Source organism: Seriola aureovittata, chromosome 24 (genome assembly GCF_021018895.1).
Source record: "Seriola aureovittata isolate HTS-2021-v1 ecotype China chromosome 24, ASM2101889v1, whole genome shotgun sequence".
NCBI classification, from domain to species: domain Eukaryota; kingdom Metazoa; phylum Chordata; class Actinopteri; order Carangiformes; family Carangidae; genus Seriola; species Seriola aureovittata.
In genome coordinates this window covers 2,463,234-2,481,679 of record NC_079387.1, presented here as the reverse complement: position 1 = coordinate 2,481,679, position 18,446 = coordinate 2,463,234, and the positions used below count along the sequence as shown (strand labels likewise).

The following is an 18,446-nucleotide window of genomic DNA, read 5'->3' as shown; positions in this document are numbered from 1 at the left end:
CTGCAGCCTTACTTGGCCTGGTATGACCTGTAGCTTATGGTGGCTAATGCAAGTTGACATTTCTGCATCAGTTTGCTGACGTGCTGACCCGTCTCGGCTTGTGCTACTGTTACAACATGTCATCGATGTTGTCCCCTAACTTTACCCCGGAAGTGCTGGAGAAATAGCTGGAGTACTCCTTTTATTAGACACAACAAACCATTAGTGCCATCAATGCGGTGATTTCCACTGAAAATGAATCTATATAAATGATATAATTTTAAAGATTTACAAACCCAGACATTCAGATGTGTTGAAACTCACCTTCTCGTGGAGTGTAAAATGTCTGTTTTTCTCTCCAATGGCAACTTGTCATTGTTTCCAGTTCCCCCCTAAAATGTATCATCCTTTCTAAAAAAGCAGAAGATAAGAAGCATCTTATATAATGAGAAAATAGATCACTCTAATTTCATTAGTCAAAATTCTTCCGTAACAGTGTGTTGTCTCACCAACTCTACATTCCCTCCTTTCCAACTATGCACGTCCTGTTCTGTCTCAACAATCGACCCCTTCCTCTCTGTTTCATTTAACGGTGGAAAGAGAGGAAAGGAGGTGTCTGGGAATAACTCACATCTATGAAACCATCTTTCTGCTGCGAAGCATATTTCTGTGCTACGTCAAGCATGACGCTGTCAGCGCTCTCTCTCTCGTCTCTTCTGTGGTGATGTCTGGTGGTATTTTCCGATGCCTGAATTTCAGGGAAGCGATAATACTGAATGGTCCACATACAGCTTTCTTCTGTACGGCTACGGTTACACTTGTCATTTCAATGTCATATATAGGAAATAAACAAAAGAATGTAATGTTTAAGAGACCTGAAAGTTGCCTTGGCTACAAAAAAAAATTTGTGTCGGTGAGATCATACACTACAAGTAGAATTGAAAATCCAAGTGTAACCTCCGCCGGTGGCTGTGTGTCCATCTCTCACTCAGCTTCATTTGTCAGTGGCTCTTCAGTGCTTTTTGTTAAATGTCCTGGATGGTGATGTTGCTTCATGCAATGTCTTAATGCAATCTTCAGTGCTGCTGTTCACGTGGGGGGAAAAAAGTGCAAAAGAGCGCTCCTTAATATGCTTGTTTTCCAAAAATATCCCCTTCACTTGTTCTGCTATACCCTCTTCTCCTCTCTCCTCTTCTCCTCTCTTCCTCTCTTTTCTTCTCTTCTTCTTTGTTCTCCAGGTCCCCATGGCTTTCAGGAGCGTCTAGCAGCCAGTCAGGAGGCCATGAAGAATAAGAACGTGGTCAATTTGGGCGCCATTCGACAGGGTATGAAACGCTTCCAGTTTCTCCTGAACTGCTGTGAGCCGGGGACCATACCTGACGCCTCCATCCTCGCTGCTGCTCTGGACCTGGTGTGTTTTTCATTCTGGAAACAATGCATGGAGTTGTAAATGCATGTCACCTCGGGCTGTTCTGCGCATTCAAAAGCTATTACATTAAAAAAAAAAAATCTTTATCTACTTTCTGCTACTTTCAGGAAGCTCCAGTTGTGGCCCGGGCCTCCCTCTTCCTGGAATGCGCCAGATTCGTCCACCGCTGTAACCGTGGCAACTGGCCAGAGTGGATGAAAGGCCACCACGTCAATATTACCAAAAGAGGGCTGTCAAGGGGCCGATCACCTATTGTCGGCAACAAGAGAAACCAGAAACTCCAGTGGAACGCTGCCAAACATTTCTGCCAGTGGGGAGACGTGAGTGTTTAAGATTTCACAGATTATAGAAGGTGACGCTTAATAATGATGTTCCGCTAAATGTAAGAGCGCGTGTCTCTGTGTGTTTAATCTGCTCAGGCGATCGGCACAAGGCTCAGTGAACTCTGTCACTCTGACAGCGAGAGCCCTGCCAACATTCTGGGTTACATTTACGATGAAGAGACCAAACGGAGAATGAGAAAAGAAGACGAGGAAGAAGACTATTTAGACGACAGTGAGTCGCATTGTGGTGTTTCATGACACAGTTTTGGTGGATAGGGTTTTATTAAAATTATAGTTTAGATTTGTTTGTTTTTGGTTTTTTTTTAAATCCTTTACTTATGCATCTTTTTTATGTAATTACATGTCACGAAGTTTTTTACAAGGTGACAAAAACATGTTAATGCTCTAACCATGTCATTTTATTTTACATCAATTTCTGCCTGAAGACACAGTCAATCCTACAAAATGTGGCTGCCCCTTTGCTCTAAAGATGGCTGCCTGCCAGCTCTTGTTGGAAATCACCACTTTCCTGCGAGAGACATTTCCTTGCTTACCACGCCCGCGCACTGAGCCACTTGTGGTCAGTACTTCCACAGTAACCCGTGCATTCAGTGTGTGTATTTTTCCAAAGGAAACATGAATCAAAAATATGCACTAAAACATTCACCGGATATATGTTGCACTGATGATGCTCACATATCCGCTTGTAGGATCTCGACAGCTGCCGCCTGCGCTTGGACCCGGAGCTCGGCCGCCATCGCTACGAGAGGAAGATCAGCTTTGCAGGTATCCTCGATGACGAGGACGGACACGATTCGCTGAACAGCAGCAGCCACACGCTGAAGTCGGACACCACCTGCGATGACAAGAAGACACAGGAAACCCAGGGTGAGACCCGATGTCACACACACCGGCTCACTCGTTTTTGTTACTGCCGTTTGCTTATTACTCACTGATGGTTGCAGATAATCTCTCCCCACTTCCGTCCTCCCCAGCACCCATCCGTAAGATTCGCATCGGAGGCTCCCGGCTGCTTCAGATCAAAGGAGCCCGCAGTTTCCGCGTGAAGAAGGGCGGCTCCCTGTCCTCCATACGCCGGGCAGGGAGCCTCAAGAGCACCAAGCTGTCTCGGCAGGACTCGGAGTCGGAGAACGAGGAGGGCCTGCTGTCGCAAACACACAGCAGGGACACTGTTACTGACATCGGTAAAGTCGTGGAGTCATTCAAGTCATTCATGTTGTTCATTAAAAGGAAGTAGAGCTTGTTGGGATGGACGGCAGTGAGAATACTGCTTTAAGCATGTGCTTTCTCTTCTTTAATGATAAATAGAAAAAGCTGTAACTGTACAATGAACGATGCAGGAGAAAGCAGGGGGTTAATTAACAGCATCCTGTTCACAACAGCAAGATACAGGATTTAGGAAGGAAAAGTGGCCTGTGATTTAACTCTCATTTAAGTCTCATTTGTTTTATAGCATTTATTAAGAAATGGAAATGACCTTGGATATTTCCTTCTGTTGTAATATGTGTGTCCTTTTCCCTGGTTGCAGGCAGTCCCTTCAGCACCAGTGAACCCAGCATAGAGCCAGAGGGTCCGAGCTCAGGAGGAGCAGAGGACAATTACCACCGCAACATGTCCTGGCTCCATGTACGTATATCAGTATGTGTGGATCGTGTACCCGTGTGTTTCCCTCTTACATACTGACCTCCCCTCCCCTCCCCTTTTTCCTCTCTCAGATTATGATCCTGCTGTGCAACCAGCAGAGTTTCATCTGCACCCATATAGACTTCTGCCATCCGCACTGCTACCAGCACCACAGCCGCTCCTGCGCCCGTCTGGTCCGCGCCATCAAGCTTGTGTACGGCGAGACGGTGGACAGCCTGAGGGAAGACAGCGCCTCCTCTGGTAACATCGGGGCACGCGCAAAGAAAAACAAAGAGGTTCGTTTCACAAGTTGTCTGTCCCGCTTTAAACTTGGATGAATGAATCAATAAAGGAATGGGTTTAGTTCTTCATGGTGGTTCATAAACGTCTCTCTGCCCTCAGTGCTCTGACAAGTCTTGTCTGAGGACCCCGTCCATGAAGAGAAGACCCACTGACTCCAACACAGAAGGGAAGAAAGATACAGGCATGCTCAAGTACATCCGCAACCAGGTGAATTGGTTTTTGGATGCTTTACCTTTTAACCTCAGAGCTTTGTCAAGGAAGTAAACAAGTACTTTCCATTTTCCTTTTATTTAATGCTTCGTGTTTCTTTCAGGTGATGAGCTTGTCTCCGGCGCCGCTCTCGCTACTGATCAAAGCAGCTCCCATCCTGACCGACGACATGTACGGAGACGTCCAGCCTGCGGCCTGGGAGCTCTTGCTGAGCGTGGACGAACACATGGCGGCCGCGGCCGGTGAGTCGACCGTCAGGCTGAGTGTCGGTGATCCGTGGGTTGCCTCTGTAGGTTGTTGTGCCTATCAGAGTTTATAAGTGTTCAGAAGTTTAAATTATGAAAACACATATGACATGTTATTCTAGCAGTCTCCATTTTCTCCTATTTCTTTTTTGCCCTCTGTCATAATCTCTCCCCAACCACATTTTTCCTGCCCTTTCCATCCCTGCCTCTTTTTTCATGTCCTCGCTCTTGCCCTTTTTACTCCCCCTCCAGCTGCCATGTTCCTTCTGTGTGCGGTAAAGGTCCCCGACGCGGTGACCGAAATGATGATGGCCGAGTTCCAGCACCAGGAGGCCTGCCAGCGCATCAACTCCGTCCTGAAGTTTTACACACTGTGGCGTTTCCGCTACCAGGTGTGGCCTCGCATGGAGGAAGGAGCCCAGCAGATCTTTAAGGTACGGAATAATCATATTGTCATGTTTCTACATCCACAAAAAGGAAAGTCGTCCTCCCGTCTCACTTTGACCCGTGTTGTACTACATTTGTCTTTTTATTTCAGATTCCTCCACCCAGCATCAACTTCACTCTGCCATCTCCTATACTGGGCATGCCCTGTGTCCCCATATTCGACCCCCCCTGGGTGCCCCAGAACACTGGCAGCGTCCAGGACCCAATCAATGAAGATCAGTCTGTAAGTCTGAGCCCTGTTTATATGAGTTGCCTTATGCATTCAGTACATTTACTAACTTACTTTACTATTACTTATTTATACAAATAGAAAATAATAATATGTTTTATATTGAATGCATCAGAAACACTGACCTTATTATAATTATTATTATTATTACTTTTGAATCAGCTTGGACTTCGAGGTGTAGTTAACGTACATAATATGTAAATCATACTGACTTTCAAATGCACCTGTGGATATGACATCACAAACAACCTGACCTGGGTTGGGTGGTCAGGTTGCTTTAGACTCAGTGTAAATTTAATGCTGTGCGCTGCAAAATTAAAGGGATTGTTCACCCAAAACCCCCCCCCCCCAAAAAAAACAATGCAGATTGCTTTTATTTAATTTGCCCCGGGGGGGGGGGGGGGGTTATTTTTAGCCTGGTCCACCACCTTGGTCCAGACTGAAATATCTCAACAACAACAATGGATTGCCATGAAAGTTTTTGCGTAGACATTCATGGTTTCCAGAAGATGTATCCTACTCAGCTTGGTGATCCTCCGGCTTTCGCTGTAGCACCACCGTTGACATTTGCAAATTTTGAAATTTGAAATCTCTTGTCGAACTGTTTTGGGTTGCCACGACATTTGGCGCCGACACTCTCTGTGTCTCCATCAGGATGAATTGTAATAACCTCGGTAGACGATTAGCACTTAGTTCTAATCGTTAAACTAAGATGGTAAAGAATGATCTCTGTGCATCATCGACATATTGTCATAGTGAGCATGTTAACATGCTGACGTTAGCGTTTAGCTCAAAGTACAGCTATGCTTAAGTACTCTTAGGCGTGTTTAAATGTAACTGAAATTCAGCGTGTGCCACTAATTGGAAGCAGAAATCTCAGATAGCTCAAAATGTGGACAAATTAAATAAAAACTATCAGCATGCTTAGATGAATGATAAGTAACTAAATATTTTTTTTGTTTGTTTTTTTTTTTTGTAATTTGGGTGAAGGAACCCTTTAAATCCAGTTGAACCACAGCTCAAGCACACAATAGACCACAATCAGACACAGATGCACTTTAGACTGCTTTAAGACACATTTGTTACTGCTATGTAAGTGTAATGTGAACAACTGCACCAAGAAATCTGCTAGTTTAAGAAAAATATTTGTAACACACTTTTAAGGTCAGAGTGGTCATTGAAAGTAGTGCAACAGATTTCTTGGTGTTTCCTTTTACTTTTCTTCTCTTTTTTGTTAAGAAGCATGATTATCAAAATATGTTTTATAGATTTTTGATGACGACCTGCAAGCACATGTTATATAATTTATCTATCGACTGTCTTTGTTTTTAGTACTCCACATTAATTCAGTCAGTCCATACCATAGTAAGTTGGTATTTCTGCCCGGATGTTTGTGCTGATGCATCTTGTTACCTCAGATCATTAAAGACAGGAGGGAAAATTTTCTCCATTGAGTGTTTTTTTAGGCCATTGGGAGCTGTAGATTTTCATCATGGATCAGAATCTGGGGTAGTTTCATGGGTCATTTCAGATAGCTGCATCTTGATCAGTGATACAACACCACACTCACACTATTTCTAATACTTGCTCTGATTGTAAGGGGAAAAAAAATAACAGCATGCATCGGACATTCAGACATTTTGTGTGTGTTGTGCTGTTGATGCATGGTCATTAGATGAGAATGACTTTGCTGTGTTTTTTCATATCATGTGTTCAGCTTATTTGGATATGTATGTATATGAGCACTCGTGGGAATGGTGTGAGGCATTTACTGTACACAATATACAGTAAATTCTCCAAATTCCAGTCTGAATACATTTATCTGTGTCACAATTTGTCATGATTGAAATCTTTCCTATTCGATACTTCAACAGTGTTCTTCATGATGCTCGGGGTGGCATTAGGAGAATTACTGTATTAATGTGTTGTCCAGTCATTTTACATTCCAAAATGCTCCTCAGATGTAACCGTAAGCCTAGAATAGATGTGCACACACTTTCCTGACAGATTTACCCTGTCAGTTTGGTTTTAATTTGTGCATTCCCTCATTCTGAATCTTCTGTATGTCTGCACCCGCTGTTCTACCTCGGTGCTGTTTGATCCAACGCCACCCTCCATGCCACCCCCCCCTCCCCTCCCCTCCCAACCCCCCCCCCCCCCCCCCCCTTTCAGAAATCTTTCTCAGCACGGGCGGTGTCGCGCTCCCACCAGCGAGCCGAGCACATCCTGAAGAATCTGCAGCAAGAGGAAGAGAAGCGGCGTCTGGGCCGCGAGGCCAGCATCATCACGGCCATCCCCGTGGCTCAGGAGGCGTGCTACGAGCCCACGTGCAGCCCGCCGCCTGAGCAGGAGGAAGAAGGTGGGGCTACCAGGCACACAAAGAGCATATTGTACAGAAACACACACGTACGGATGTCTGCCGGAAGTTTGATGGGAACTGGCAAAAGCTGCTGACACCTCTGTACCCTTGACGGTATGTTCTTTTTCCCCTGTATCTGTGCTGGTCGTGTCGGACGTTGATCCCGCCAGCAGAAGAAGTGGTGAACCTGGCATCACGCCGTCTGTCTGTCAGCCCGTCCTGCGCCTCCAGCAACTCCCACAGGAACTACTCTTTCCGCCGGGGCTCCGTGTGGTCTGTCCGCTCACTGGCCAGCGCCGAAGGTTTGAACATAAAGAATAAATAAATAAAACTCATGCTTATCTTCCTTCGTGGACACTGAGAATTTTTATTTGTTCATTTTTCTTTATTTCTTTTTTTGTCAGATGAAGAGAACACAACAGAACACACTCCTACTCACCACATGCTACAGCCGCCCCAAGCTGTCTTCCCAGCATGCATCTGTGCTGCCGTCCTACCAATAGTGCACCTCATGGAGGATGGAGAGGTTCGAGATGATGGCGTGGCTGGTAGGTGTCATCAAACACACAAAAAAAGTTTATCTTTAGATTCAATGTGGGAATAAGAGATCGATTCACACGATGAAACATTTTATCATCACAATTTCAAACCCAATATGATAATAATAGACTGTAGATAATAGATTCTTTTATTTCTAATGTGCCTCCTCTCCAAATGTGAGGCCTGATCATGGTATTTGGTCACATCCTGTGTTTTTACAAGTGAAAATGTCTTTCTCTAATGTTTCTTCAGTGAGTGCTGTGGCCCAGCAAATCCTCTGGAACTGCCTGATTGAAGATCCAGCCCTGGTTCTTCGCCACTTCCTGGAGAAACTGACAGTGAGCAACAGACAGGTAGGCAAACACACTCACACACACATGCAAAGGATGAGCGCACCAACCGTGAGCTCACAATGGGAAAATGTAAAATGCGACATCGCTTGAATTTCTTGGTGTTGTTAGGATGAGCTGATGTACATGCTGAGGAAGCTCCTGCTCAACATTGGAGATCTGCCAGCCCAGACTTCTCATATCCTCTTCAACTACCTGGTAAGGCAACAGAAGGAACTCAGCTACTTTTTACTTATAGTTTCAAGTAAGTTATTTATTTCTTCACCTTTCAAACTTTCATCAATTCCCATAATCAAATCTCCCTCCTCCTCCTAGGTGGGGCTGATCATGTACTTTGTGCGGACTCCCTGCGAGTGGGGTATGGACGCCATCTCGGCCACACTGACCTTCCTGTGGGAGGTGGTCGGCTACGTGGAGGGGCTCTTCTTCAAGGACCTGAAGCAGACCATGAAGAAAGAGCAGTGCGAGGTCAAACTGCTGGTCACCGCATCCATGCCAGGTGAACTTACCGATACTGCCTGAAAGCATTAATGACGTAACACCGGTGTCAAAACAATGACAAGAGATTTCCTCGTGTCTTTGTTTAACGCAGGAACCAAAACGCTGGTGGTGCACGGGCAGAACGAGTGTGACATCCCGACGCAGTTGCCGGTTCATGAAGACACTCAGTTTGAAGCGCTGCTGAAGGTGAGGACGCTGGGCTGGACTCAGACGCTTCGTTTACATCCTGTAGTCAGGGTTTAGTAATCTGGGTGTGTGTGTGCGCGTCTCTCGCCGTTGCTAAATATAAATGATCCGGAGTACGACTAAATATTAATGTGAGCGGAAGTCGACTAATGAGGGAAGCTTATGACGTCTCCTCTTCCTCCGACCAGGAGTGTCTTGAATTTTTCAACATCCCTGAGGCCAGATCTGCCCATTACTTCCTCATGGACAAACGATGGAACCTCATCCATTATTCCAAGGTAGGTGGACAGCAGCAGAGACTAGCTCTTCCTGGTTTTGAAGATATTTTACGTTAAACAGTTTCCATTTGATATTGCTATCTACCTTCCTGTAGACATATGTAAGAGACATCTACCCCTTCCGGAGGTCAGTGTCTCCACAGCTCAACCTGGTCCACATGCTGCCTGAGAGAGGACAAGAGCTCATCCAGAAGCAGGTTTGGACGATTTTGAAAATGAACAATTAAGCTACTATGAAATGCTGCACCATCGAATTGACACGCTGTTCCTTTTTTCTAGGTGTTTTCCCGTAAACTAGAGGAGGTCGGCCGGGTCCTCTTCCTCATCTCCCTCACGCAGCACATGCCGGCCGTGCACAAGCAATCCCACGTCTCCCTGCTGCAGGAAGACCTCCTCCGCCTGCCCTCCTTCCCACGAACTGCCATCGATGCAGAGTTCTCATTGTTCAATGACCCACAGGGTGAGGCAGACTCCAACTGTATCATCACACACTTACATAAAAACACTCTTTTATATCTGCTTTGGCGTTTTTAACCCTGATCTCTCAGGTAAGGAGCTGTTTGGTTTGGACACCCTCCACAAGGTGCTGTGGATCAAGCTGCTGGAGGAGATGTTTCTGGGCATGCCCAGTGAGTACCCGTGGGGTGACGAGATGATGCTGTTCCTCAACGTCTTCAACGGGGCGTTGCTGCTGCACCCGGAGGACAGCGCCCTCCTCAGGCAGTACACAGCGACCGCCATCAACACCGCCGTACACTTCAACCATCTCTTCTCTCTGAGCGGTTACCAGTGGATCCTGCCCACCATGCTGCAGGTACAGATACTCGTGTCCTACACCGAGCTGTTACCAACGCTGGTGGTGTCATTACACTGCCACTGACATACAGTACATTGGGCCTAATGACGGTGTACACTAGTAGGATGAGACTTAAATTGTCTGCGGCCACCTGAGCTGATATCTCCTACTCTTCCCTCCTCTTTCTCCCACCTCGTGCTGTTTATCAGTTAGCATAGTTATCAGGCATTCAGCTCTTAAAGTTAAGTCTCTCTCCACCTCCACCTTATGAAAAATGCAAGACAATGCAAATGAAAAAAAAAAAACAGTGGAAGCACCAGAAATTAAAAGAATGAGAGTAAAATTATGCTTTTTTTTATTATATTATTTATTGGCTGAGTCGGAATAGCTGGCATTAAAAAAAAAAAAAAGAGCGTGATATATGCTGACAGAAACACATGTACGGTCTGTATTGTTGTGACAGGTCTATGCCGACTACGAGAGCAACCCTTTACTGAGGCAGGGCATCGAGTTCTGCTGCCGGCAGTTCTACATCCTCCACCGCAAACCCTTCATCCTGCAGCTGTTTGCGAGCGTGGCTCCGCTGCTGGAATTCACTGTAAGACTTACCGAGTACACACATGCACACGCCCCAATATATTCTAATAAATTTACAATCAAGGGGTGTTTTTTTTTTTTTTAAGCTTTGTGCATGCACAAAGTTTTATGTTTTTATATTCCTGTATATGCCTGGCTTAAATAAATTTCTCTCTACATTTGTTTCCCGCCCCCCCCAGACCAGCACCAGCACCGGTCTGTCTAAAGGAGTGTCAGCCCAGTGTCTGTTTGACCTGCTGGTCTCTCTGGAGGGTGAGACCCAGGACGCCCTGGACGCTCTGGAGCTGGTCAAGGCTGAAAAACCTCTGCGCTCTCTAGGTAAACTGTCAGTCACCTCAGGCGCACGTTATCACAGGTAGATGGACCACTTCAATATCAGGGTCACTGTTGTCCACTACCTCAAAGCACAGTTGTATTACCATTCGTTTATGACGCTTTTGGGGAAACTCAGCAATTCAATATTTAATCTTTAAAGCCCAGAAACCAGCCATTAAAAATTAAACATTCATTATTCATGAGAAGCTCTAAAAATTATGTATATAATTTTTTTTTTTTTTTTCGCAGATTTCTGTTATGGTAATGAGGACTTGGCCTTTTCTATCAGCGAGGCCATCAAGCTGTGTGTCACCGTGGTTGCCTACGCCCCTGAATCCTTCAGGAGGTATTGGAAACACACTCTGCATCACGGATCGTTTGTCCATCTTCTTCTTCTTCTCCTGCATCTACAGCTTTTTCTACGACAGCACCATTTTCTATCACCTTAACCGTTTGCATTAATCCCCGCAGTCTCCAGATGCTGATGGTGCTGGAGGCGTTGGTTCCCTGCTTCCTCCAGAAACTCAAGAGCAACACGGTTACGATGGAATCGGCTTCCGTCGCCAGGGACGAGATTGCCGCCATTGCCGCCCTGGCCACGTCACTGCAGGCACTCCTCTACAGCTCAGAGGCTCTAACAAGGTCAACCAGATGGAAATTTTTGCACCCGTGGTAGCTGGAGGTGATGTCTTTTTTTTTTTTAGATGTTTGCAACCTTTATAATTTATCCACACCTCCTCCACAGGCCCATGACGGCCCCGCAGATGTCCCGCTGTGATCAGGGCCACAAGGGAGGCACCACGGCTAACCACGCCATGTCAGGAGGGGTCAACACAAGGTCAGGAATTTGTTGATTTAATTCCACTTGAGTCAGTCCCAGATTCTGGTAGTCAGAAATCTGAAAGGCCGTTCATGTTCCCAGGGACAACCTCCACCTACTGGAGGAGGGCCAGGGCATGCCTCGGGAGGAGCTGGACGAGCGCATCGCCCGGGAGGAGTTCCGCAGGCCTCGGGAGTCCCTGTTGAACATCTGCACTGAGTTTTACAAACACTGCGGACCGCGACTCAAAATCCTGCAGAACGTAGCCGGAGAGCCGCGGGTCACGGCCCTGGAGCTGCTGGACATCAAGTCCCACATGAGGTGATGAGATCGATTCACAGATGCTTTCAAATACGTCTTTTGCCAGATTTGTTGATAAAGGTTCAAAACAGTTTGAGTATGTCAACTTGGGCTTTGAGAAATTGTGATGAGCTGTTCCTGAACATAGCATTACACTTGTCATGGAAAGAAATACCTTTAATAGCACTATTAATTTTTGCACTGACGGTGTGTCCATGTCGTCTCTTTCCCAGGCTGGCAGAGATCGCACACGCCCTGTTGAAGCTGGCGCCCTATGACACCCTGACCATGGAGAGCCGAGGGCTGCGGCGCTACATCATGGAGATGCTGCCCATCACCGACTGGTCGTCCGAGGCCGTCCGCCCCGCCCTCATCCTCATCCTCAAGAGGCTGGACCGCATGTTCAACAAGATCCACAAGATGCCTACGCTCAGGTGCGCTCGCCCACAGGCATTATGCACCAGGTCTGTTGAATACAATCCCACTTCTTTCTCCGTCTCCCTGTGAGTGTATCGTGCTGTACCGGTGCCGTGGTGTGTACAGTAGATAGACGGCTTCTTGGCACTGTCCTCTATAGCACTGCCTTCGTGGGTGATGTACCGTAAGTGCTGCTGTGGTGTGTTTTTTTTTTATTGTGGTAGGTGCGGGTACTTGTGAGTGTGTGTGTGTGTGTGTGTGTGTGTGTGTGTGTGTGTGTGTGTGTGTGTGTGTGTGCGTGTGCAGGAAGTTACAAATGCATACGTGGGTTTGCGTGGATGTGTGTACTAACGATGGATCACTGGCAGTGTTCCCCCTAATACAGGGGTGCAGGTTTGACTGTTAACGCCTGTGCACAGGAAGTTGTCAGACTTAATGCAGTTAAAGGTTTTGTTATTTTTCCTTTTTTAAAATTAGTTTACCTCACTATTATCTGTGTAATGTAACATGCAAATGATCATCTTTTATATACACGTTACTCATTGACAGATGTTTCTACTCGCACTTCATGCAAACAGTCTTTTGATGCTTGGGCATTTTTAATTAGACTAAGTTAGATTATTACTATCTATCTATCTATCTATCTATCTATCTAGACATAAAATAAAAGCAGACAGGGTAATACACAAAATTGCATAGAAACAAATGTAATTTTTACAACGGAAATTAAATTTACATTTAAACCAATATACACGTTAAATTATTGCAAATGTTCAAATTATGAAATTTTAACTTTTCGACATGATTGAATTAAATTAAGCAACACTGCTACAGAAGTTCCAGGTCAGATTACAGGTGTTGATGGGCAAGCATTTCCACAGTTTTAGTGTTCAGCTGCATCTCAGTAGTTTTATCTAATACTCCTATTATGGTAATTCCAGGTACATGAAGCGTTTTTTTTCTCTAGAGTTTTAGGTTTGTTGCAACAGATAAAGCAGATTTTTACAACCTAACATATCTCGTCCACAAGTTGAGCAGTCTGCAGTGCAGCAAAAAATAATGCAAATGATAAAAAAAAACCCAAAAAACAAAAGCTTCCTCCTCTTCCGTGAACATAAGAATAGACACCGCTGGCTCAGAGGGAACACTGGTCACAGGTGTGTGCTTCACACCAAGATCTGTTGCTGCAGTGTTTAGCTGTTTATGTTTGTGAGCTTTGCAATATTCACTGTTAGTATGACCATAAAGGTGATGGTTATATGTGGAGAAATATTGAGTGGTAATATGATTCTCCGCTCTGAATATTAGATTGAACCAAGACGAACAGCTTCTCCCTGCCAACGTCTTGTTTTTCCTTTCTCATCCCACAATGACATGAATGAGGTGTTTGTATTTGAGCCGCTTTTTAAATCCATGACAATGTGCTTTTGTCTGGGTGTGGGTTGGTGCTGTATGGTTGGGTGTTCTCCAGGAGACAGGTGGAGTGGGAGGCGGCCAGCAGCCTGATCGAGGGGATCTGCCTGACCCTGCAGCGACAGCCAATCATCTCTTTCCTCCCACACCTTCGCTCGCTGATCAACGTCTGTGTCAACCTGGTGCGGAACACACGCAGAGACACACACACACACACACACACACACACACACACACACACACAACGGCTCAAATCATTCCATCGTCAATCCCGTTATTTGAGTGTGTTTTTAAAGCGTTTATTCGTGTGTGTTGTCAGGTAATGGGTGTGGTTGGTCCCTCCAGCGTAGCAGACGGGCTGCCTCTGCTCCACCTCAGCCCCTACCTCTCCCCTCCACTTCCTTTCAGCACGGCGGTGGTCCGGCTGGTTGCCCTGCAGATCCAGGTAAACATCATCTGACTCTTCATCAAAAATCCACCCTTAAATAATTAGTCCCTAATAAAACTTTTAAAGCTTATAAAGCTTCCTCCATGTTTTTTTTTTTACCCATCCTAGGCCTTGAAGGATGACTTCCCCCTCAGTCATGTGATCTCGCCTTTCACCAATCAGGAGAGGCGAGAGGGGATGCTGCTCAACCTGCTGATTCCCTTTGTGCTGACTGTTGGCTCTGGAAGTAAAGGTAAAAGCTTGTTGCGATTGTAGGTGAGATTACAAAGCCAATCTCATAATAAATAATAAATTCTCAAAAGTCATTTGCCGCTTAAAAATCAAGCCTGAAATGAATAGGTCTTTGCTGAGCTGTGATTAAATGACTCGATCAAATGCAGACGCATCACTTGCTGGCCGGTTTGCGTCTCACTGCCTGTGTGTCTTCTCTCTCGCAGACAGCCCCCACCTCGAGCAGCCTGAGATCTTCCTGCTCCTCCAGACTGTCATCAACATCCTCCTGCCCCCTCGGATCATCTCCACCTCTCGCACCAAGAACTTCATGCTGGACGCTTCTCCGGCTCACTGCTCCACCCCGGGCGACACGGGGAAGGACCTGCGCCGAGAGGGACTAGCCGAGTCCACCAGCCAGGCTGCATATCTGGGTATGAATGAATGTCATTTTTTTTTAACAGGATAAATAAAGGATACGTGCTTCTCTTGTTCGTACACATATCGTATCCCTTGTGATTCTGCAGCTCTGAAGGTGGTGCTGGTTTGCTTTGAGCGGTCTTTGGGAAATCAGTGGTACCGGCTGAGCCTGCAGGTGAAAGAGATGGCTCTGAGGAAGGTGGGCGGCCTCGCCTTTTGGGACTTCATCGACTTCATCGTCCGAACACGTATCCCTATTTTTGTCCTGCTGAGACCATTCATACAGTGCAAGGTAAAGGACCAGTGATTATTGCTTCAGCTCGTTCTAACCGGTGTTTTTTTGTTTCATTGTCCTTTTCTGCGTTTCACCTTTCGCTGCTGCATGTTTTCTAGTTGTTGACGCAGCCGGCTGACTCCCAGGAGGAGATTACAGCCCGTCATCACATCGCAGACCAGCTGGAGCGACGCTTCATCCCACGACCCCTCTGCAAGAGCTCCCTGTTCGCAGAGTTCAACAATGAGCTCAAGATCCTGAAGGAGGCTGTGCACAGCGGCTCCGGTCAGAAAAATACTGAAGCAAAAACCTTTTTTCATATTCTTACATACATTTTTAAATGTGTACGCCTGTGTGTTTCTATGTGATCTGCCCCCCCACCCCAACCCAACAGCCTACCAAGGCAAGACGTCCATCAGCACGGTGGGTACCTCTACATCAGCCTACCGCCTCAGTTTGGCCACAATGTCGCGCTCCAACACAGGCACCGGCACAGTTTGGGAGCAGGAAAGCCAACCGTCGCGCCAACCCTCCCAAGACACACTCAGCCGCACCGACGAGGACGAGGAAGAAAGTCAGAAACATTCCCCTTTTCTTTCCCATTTCATGTTTGCAGGGACTGGGGGCGGAACTCACCGCCCTCCGCCCCTTTTTTCCTCTGCAGACGACTCCATGAGTATCCCCAGCGTGGTGAGCGAGCACGAGGCCTTCCTGCCCAGGGTGATATCACAGCGCCGTTTCTCCAGCCACGCCACCAGCTCGGCGGCCTCGCAGCCCGAGGCCCCCCGCACCACCATGCTGCCCAGCCACAGGTGACATTCCCAACGGACACATGCATGTGCACGAAAACGCACACTGAAACACTTTAGTTTCTTTCCTTTATTATTTCTCCAGTAGGTGGCGTAGTAGAGCTGGTGTGGAGGCAGAAAGAATCTCACTGTGTGAAACCTCAAGTGGAGTCAATAGATCAGTAGCTTTCATCCATTTTCAGTCATTCTGCTTCTTCCCAGATGAGTCAGAATGTGCAAGTGAGTTATAAATAAAATATGTATTGTATGTAAAAACATTGCTGGCTGGCCACCACTGTAACTGCAGGCTTTGGAAAAACCTTCCTCGAAGGATCATCGCTTACTTTGATCAGCACGTCTCGGTCTTGTTTATGCAACCATGGCTCCGCCCACTGAGGTCTAACCAGTGAGATGTCTGTTTTCTATTTTCAAAAAACTTGTTCATGTACAATTCGAGTCTTGGCTTGTTTATGTAATGTGTAGAATTAATATTTTGAAAATGATCAACCAGTCATATCCCACAAACCACAGTCATTTTTTTCTGTGTGTATCTCTGTTGATTTATAATATTCTTTGCTCAACAGTCTCAGAGCAGCATTGTGAAGTAGCTAAGACTCTCGGTGTCTTGGTAAGAATGTTCTGTTCCTGATTGGCTAACTGTGCTCAGAGCAAAACACCCTGGTTTCCTGCCGTCATCAGGAAGGGGGCTCAGGGACTTTTGGGTGGTGATGGATCTCGACTACAACTCCCTAAACTCCCGTTCTCCCCCTTCACCCCACTTTTTACAGTGAACCCAATGTGCTAGATGAGTCCCAGGGCCTTCTGCAGGAGGGTAACCTCTCTAGGTACAGTGGCCCTCTTTATGTGTGTGTCCCGTTGGTGCGTTCTTGCATCTGTTCTGCCAGTGGGAGGGGCATTGCCTCGGGACGGCCTCCTCTATTGGCCGTTGATCACTCATCTACATCCAATCAAATCGCCTTGGCCCGTCACCCTCACCCCCACCCCCACTTACCTGTATGTATCTCTTTCTGTGTGGGTCCAGTGTGCCTTGTTTCTGTCCCCTAACCCCCCTTCCCCCTTCTCCTCCTCTTGAGCTCCACACTGACCCTCATCTTCTCAGCTCATCTGCTGTGCTATCCTAACCAGGCCCCTCCCCCCCTTAAAAAAAAAAAAAAAAAAAAACTAAACAGGGTCCCATCAGCCCCCGGGGCTAGGGAGCTCTGCCTCTGTTTCTCCTCCGTCAGCTGTGTGGTCTTTACAGTTGACGTGCCATCACCAAAGTCAGCCTCTCTCCCATTGGTGCCATGGTGTTTCATATTGTTTACGTGTCTATCAGGCTTCTCACTGATCAAATTGGGCGTCCTACTCTGGATACCAATCTGTAGGGGCAAGGGGGAACTGGGGTGGCAACATAATGCAAGGACACGGTTATTTTCTTTGTCCAGTTTTGCTTTGAAGAAACTAACTTCATACCTGACTTATACATATTTCATACTTTAAAATGAGCGAAGGGAAAATGTTGATATTTGTAGAGTAATTCAATAAAGAGTAAAAACAAAAAAAGTTTCCCTATGAGTACACAACTTTCTTTTGTCAGTTGCTACTCCAGCCCCTACTATCCCCTGTTGTGTTTTCAGTGTATGAATCATGGCAGCATTGTTTTTCCTGCACTGTGACTGGGTGTCTTGTAAACATACTGTGTGTGTCGTGTAAGTGAGCGAATGGGTAGAATAGCAGTGGCATCTTGTTGTGGTCAAAGGTGTGGTCGGTAAGCAAAGCACAGCTGGGGGATGCGGTGGCCCTCTCGCTCTCTTCCTGCTTACGTATTTCCGTGTCTCGTGTGTGTGTCTCTGTGTGTGTGTGTGTGTGTGTGTGCGCGTCAATGCAAATGTGTGTATGTGTCCATGTGATTAACTCATCCAGGGTTGCCAGTGTGCAGAGTGAACCGGGTCAACAGAACCTCCTGATACAACCTCCGTTAGGAAGAAAGCGTGGCCTCAGACAGGTGTGGACATCCACTTTTTTTTTTTTTTTTTTTTTACAACACACATACTGCAAAGATAATATGCATATATATGCTTAATTTGATGGTAAGAAATATGAGTGATTAAATATTTGATTACAAACAAAAACCTCACAAATGTGTAGGAAAATGAAATCATGCAAACTAGATTGGCAGTGAAAAATAAGTGATTTTTATCCAAAATAGTGGTTTGAAATTACAGTTTGCATAAAAATGCATGGAAGGAAGCCAGCTGACAATCTGCACTGTGCTGTGTCTCCCCTGCAGCTGCGACGCCCCCTGCTGTCCATTCCGAAGAATGAACCCCGCGGTCGATCTGGAGCCCGGCTCTCCACGACCCGCAGGAGCATCCAGCCCAAGAACAAACCACTGGGTAACAGCATACCGTGCCTTTCGCCTGTGTGTGTGTGTGTGTGTGTGTGTGTGTGTGTGTTTTGCATTTAAAAAAAAAAAAGAAAAAAGGATGAGTGGCTCACTGAAAAATGAACAGCCAGACTTACGCTGCACTACAGATCGAGCACACAGCAAACCAAACCTACGCTCATAAAACATATTACTCCCAGTAAATTACTGTATTTAATGTCTGTGTGCTGACATGAACT

At 46.3% G+C, this 18,446-nt stretch overlaps 1 protein-coding gene across 20 annotated transcripts in view; it reads left to right on the top strand.

Annotated features, from left to right (window-relative positions):
• The window catches only part of LOC130165294 (protein unc-80 homolog), a 47,521-nt gene that overhangs the window by 24,991 nt on the left and 4,084 nt on the right, over window positions 1-18,446 (top strand). For 5 of the 20 annotated variants that reach the window (XM_056370417.1, XM_056370424.1, XM_056370419.1 and 2 more), the window contains 42 exons: window positions 1,218-1,390; window positions 1,516-1,728; window positions 1,828-1,963; window positions 2,178-2,311; window positions 2,442-2,619; window positions 2,697-2,936; window positions 3,281-3,378; window positions 3,468-3,671; window positions 3,778-3,885; window positions 3,992-4,130; window positions 4,386-4,567; window positions 4,672-4,803; window positions 6,142-6,174; window positions 6,982-7,168; window positions 7,339-7,470; window positions 7,573-7,716; window positions 7,961-8,061; window positions 8,170-8,256; window positions 8,374-8,557; window positions 8,651-8,745; window positions 8,934-9,023; window positions 9,119-9,220; window positions 9,303-9,483; window positions 9,572-9,837; window positions 10,283-10,417; window positions 10,596-10,734; window positions 10,981-11,077; window positions 11,203-11,373; window positions 11,477-11,569; window positions 11,654-11,872; window positions 12,085-12,315; window positions 13,740-13,863; window positions 14,001-14,126; window positions 14,238-14,361; window positions 14,567-14,773; window positions 14,867-15,051; window positions 15,153-15,318; window positions 15,428-15,607; window positions 15,698-15,845; window positions 16,610-16,666; window positions 17,745-17,826; window positions 18,112-18,217. In XM_056370417.1, coding sequence (XP_056226392.1) covers window positions 1,218-1,390; window positions 1,516-1,728; window positions 1,828-1,963; window positions 2,178-2,311; window positions 2,442-2,619; window positions 2,697-2,936; window positions 3,281-3,378; window positions 3,468-3,671; window positions 3,778-3,885; window positions 3,992-4,130; window positions 4,386-4,567; window positions 4,672-4,803; window positions 6,142-6,174; window positions 6,982-7,168; window positions 7,339-7,470; window positions 7,573-7,716; window positions 7,961-8,061; window positions 8,170-8,256; window positions 8,374-8,557; window positions 8,651-8,745; window positions 8,934-9,023; window positions 9,119-9,220; window positions 9,303-9,483; window positions 9,572-9,837; window positions 10,283-10,417; window positions 10,596-10,734; window positions 10,981-11,077; window positions 11,203-11,373; window positions 11,477-11,569; window positions 11,654-11,872; window positions 12,085-12,315; window positions 13,740-13,863; window positions 14,001-14,126; window positions 14,238-14,361; window positions 14,567-14,773; window positions 14,867-15,051; window positions 15,153-15,318; window positions 15,428-15,607; window positions 15,698-15,845; window positions 16,610-16,666; window positions 17,745-17,826; window positions 18,112-18,217 — 6,129 coding nt within the window. The remainder of the gene's footprint in view (window positions 1-1,217; window positions 1,391-1,515; window positions 1,729-1,827; window positions 1,964-2,177; window positions 2,312-2,441; window positions 2,620-2,696; window positions 2,937-3,280; window positions 3,379-3,467; window positions 3,672-3,777; window positions 3,886-3,991; window positions 4,131-4,385; window positions 4,568-4,671; window positions 4,804-6,141; window positions 6,175-6,981; window positions 7,169-7,338; window positions 7,471-7,572; window positions 7,717-7,960; window positions 8,062-8,169; window positions 8,257-8,373; window positions 8,558-8,650; window positions 8,746-8,933; window positions 9,024-9,118; window positions 9,221-9,302; window positions 9,484-9,571; window positions 9,838-10,282; window positions 10,418-10,595; window positions 10,735-10,980; window positions 11,078-11,202; window positions 11,374-11,476; window positions 11,570-11,653; window positions 11,873-12,084; window positions 12,316-13,739; window positions 13,864-14,000; window positions 14,127-14,237; window positions 14,362-14,566; window positions 14,774-14,866; window positions 15,052-15,152; window positions 15,319-15,427; window positions 15,608-15,697; window positions 15,846-16,609; window positions 16,667-17,744; window positions 17,827-18,111; window positions 18,218-18,446) is intronic. The other 15 variants (XM_056370427.1, XM_056370428.1, XM_056370421.1 and 12 more) reach the window with 11 other exon arrangements.